Source organism: Emiliania huxleyi, assembly GCF_000372725.1.
Source record: "Emiliania huxleyi CCMP1516 unplaced genomic scaffold EMIHUscaffold_2951, whole genome shotgun sequence".
Lineage (NCBI taxonomy): Eukaryota > Haptophyta > Isochrysidales > Noelaerhabdaceae > Emiliania > Emiliania huxleyi.
The window spans coordinates 1-2,173 of NW_005199811.1; the positions used below are offsets into that span (position 1 = coordinate 1).

General features: G+C 67.3%; 1 protein-coding gene across 1 annotated transcript; it reads right to left on the reverse strand.

Moving 5' to 3' along the window:
• Positions 1–489: 489 nt before the first annotated feature.
• On the reverse strand, positions 490–2,173 carry EMIHUDRAFT_460772 (hypothetical protein; the record flags this gene model as incomplete). Its single annotated transcript, XM_005775723.1, has 3 exons — positions 490–635; positions 1,326–1,439; positions 1,720–2,173. Coding segments are annotated over 3 exons (714 nt in total), but the record flags the coding sequence as incomplete, so codon positions are not given.

The following is a 2,173-nucleotide window of genomic DNA, read 5'->3' on the forward strand; positions in this document are numbered from 1 at the left end:
TTTCCGACGCGCATTCCCTTCAAGGCGATCCACGAGCGCTACGCCGAGCAAATGCCGCCCTTCCTGCGCGACCTCGAGCCGCCGCACTTTTGCGAGGCACTCGCGCTCGCGCTCGACATCCCCGCAGAGGCGTTCCGCATCGGTCGAACCCGGCTCTTCTTTCGCGCCGGCGCGGGGCAGGTGCTCGAGGAGCTGGCGGAGCGCGACATCTCCGAGATGCTGCCGCAGCTGCTCGAAAAGGCCACACCCCGCACCCCGCACCACCCCAGGTCGGTACCCCACCAGCAACGCCCTCCGCGTCCACTCCGCTTCGCAGGTGCAGCAGTGGGAGCGCCGCCGCAAGGCGTCGGCGAGGCTCCAAGGCTACGCGAGGATGTCGCTCTGCCGCCTCCGCTTGAAGAAGATGCGCGCCGCCGCCCGGCAGATCCAGCACTTCCGCGCCAGCCACATCATCTACGTCGAGCACCGAAAGCGCCAGCTTCTCTTCCTCGCCCGATCAGGCCGAGCGGCGGCGAGACGACCGCAACGAAGACGGAGGCGACGAGGCGGCCGGCCGGCGTCAGAAGCGGCGCCAGCGGCGGCGGGAGGCGCAGCACGCAAGTCAGGCAGCGAAGCAGGTGCGCGGCTGACCAGACCTGACCCGGATCCGCGGTGGCTGCTACGTCGATGTGGCTGCTAAGTCGATGTGGCTGCTAAGTCGATGTGGCTGCTAAGTCGATGTGGCTGCTAAGTCGAGGTGGCTGCTAAGTCGATGTGGCTGCTAAGTCGATGTGGCTGCTAAGTCGATGTGGCTGCTAAGTCGAGGTGGCTGCTAAGTCGATGTGGCTGCTAAGTCGAGGTGGCTGCTAAGTCGATGTGGCTGCTAAGTCGATGTGGCTGCTAAGTCGATGTGGCTGCTAAGTCGATGTGGCTGCTAAGTCGATGTGGCTGCTAAGTCGATGTGGCTGCTAAGTCGATGTGGCTGCTAAGTCGATGTGGCTGCTAAGTCGATGTGGCTGCTAAGTCGAGGTGGCTGCTAAGTCGATGTGGCTGCTAAGTCGATGTGGCTGCTAAGTCGATGTGGCTGCTAAGTCGATGTGGCTGCTAAGTCAGGGCAGCGGATAGGGACCCCGAGGAGGAGGGAGTGGCAGAGTTGGGTCCATCAGGGCGACAGTGTCATGCTCTACTGCGTGCACTGGCTGCTGCTGCGGCTGCTGCTGCTGCTGCTGCTGCTGCTGCTGCTTCTGCTTCTGCTGCTGCTGCTGCTGCTTCTGCTGCTGCTGCTGCTGCTGCTGCTTCTGCTGCTGCTACTGCTGCTTCTACGTACGGTGGTTGAACAGGCGCACCTTCGGGTCCGTGAGCACGACCGTGTCGACACCTTCCGCGCCGCCTGGTGCGAGGAGCTTGTCGGCGGCAAGGGTGACGCCGAGAGCCGCATCCTCGGCATGGAGAAGGTTGGTCTGCGAGGGGGAGGGGGAGGGTGAGGGGGAGGGGGAGGGGGAGGGTGAGGGTGAGGGGGAGGGTGAGGGTGAGGGTGAGGGGGAGGGTGAGGGGGAGGGTGAGGGGGAGGGTGAGGGGGAGGGTGGGGGTGAGGGTGAGGGGAGGGAGAGGGTGAGGGTGAGGGTGAGGGGGAGGGGGAGGGGGAGGGGGAGGGTGGGGGTGGGGTGAGGGTGTGGAGCGGAGAGGTGTCTCGGAGGTGTCTCGGAGGTGTCTCGGAAGTGTCTCGGTAGCTGCCCAAGCCTGCGCGCGAAAGTGTCCCGCGCCGATGCCTGCGCCGCCCGCGAGCAGCAGCGGCAGCAGCGGCGGCATGCCCTGCAGGTCGGGCGAGTAGAGGCGGTGGAGCCGGAGCACCATCGCCCCGTGCGCGCCCGCGGCGCGGTACGAAGACAGCGCGTCTTCTGCCGCCGCCAGGTCTGCAAGCCGGCGCGAGGCGGGGGGCTTGGGGCGAGGCTCGGGCGAGATGAGGGACATGCCCGGGTCGGAGAGCTCGTCGCCGTCGCACACGTCCGCCGACGCGTCGTACCCCACCAGCGCATCGCTGCACAGGATCACCGCAGGGACCTCCCAGCGCGCGCACGCGCCGAGCAGTGAGGCGGTGCCGGCAGACGCTGAGCCGTCGGAAGCCTCGACGGCGACGTCGACGACGAGATGCGCGCCCTGGCACGCGCCGTGCAGCGCGCGCTCGTCCGCCGGG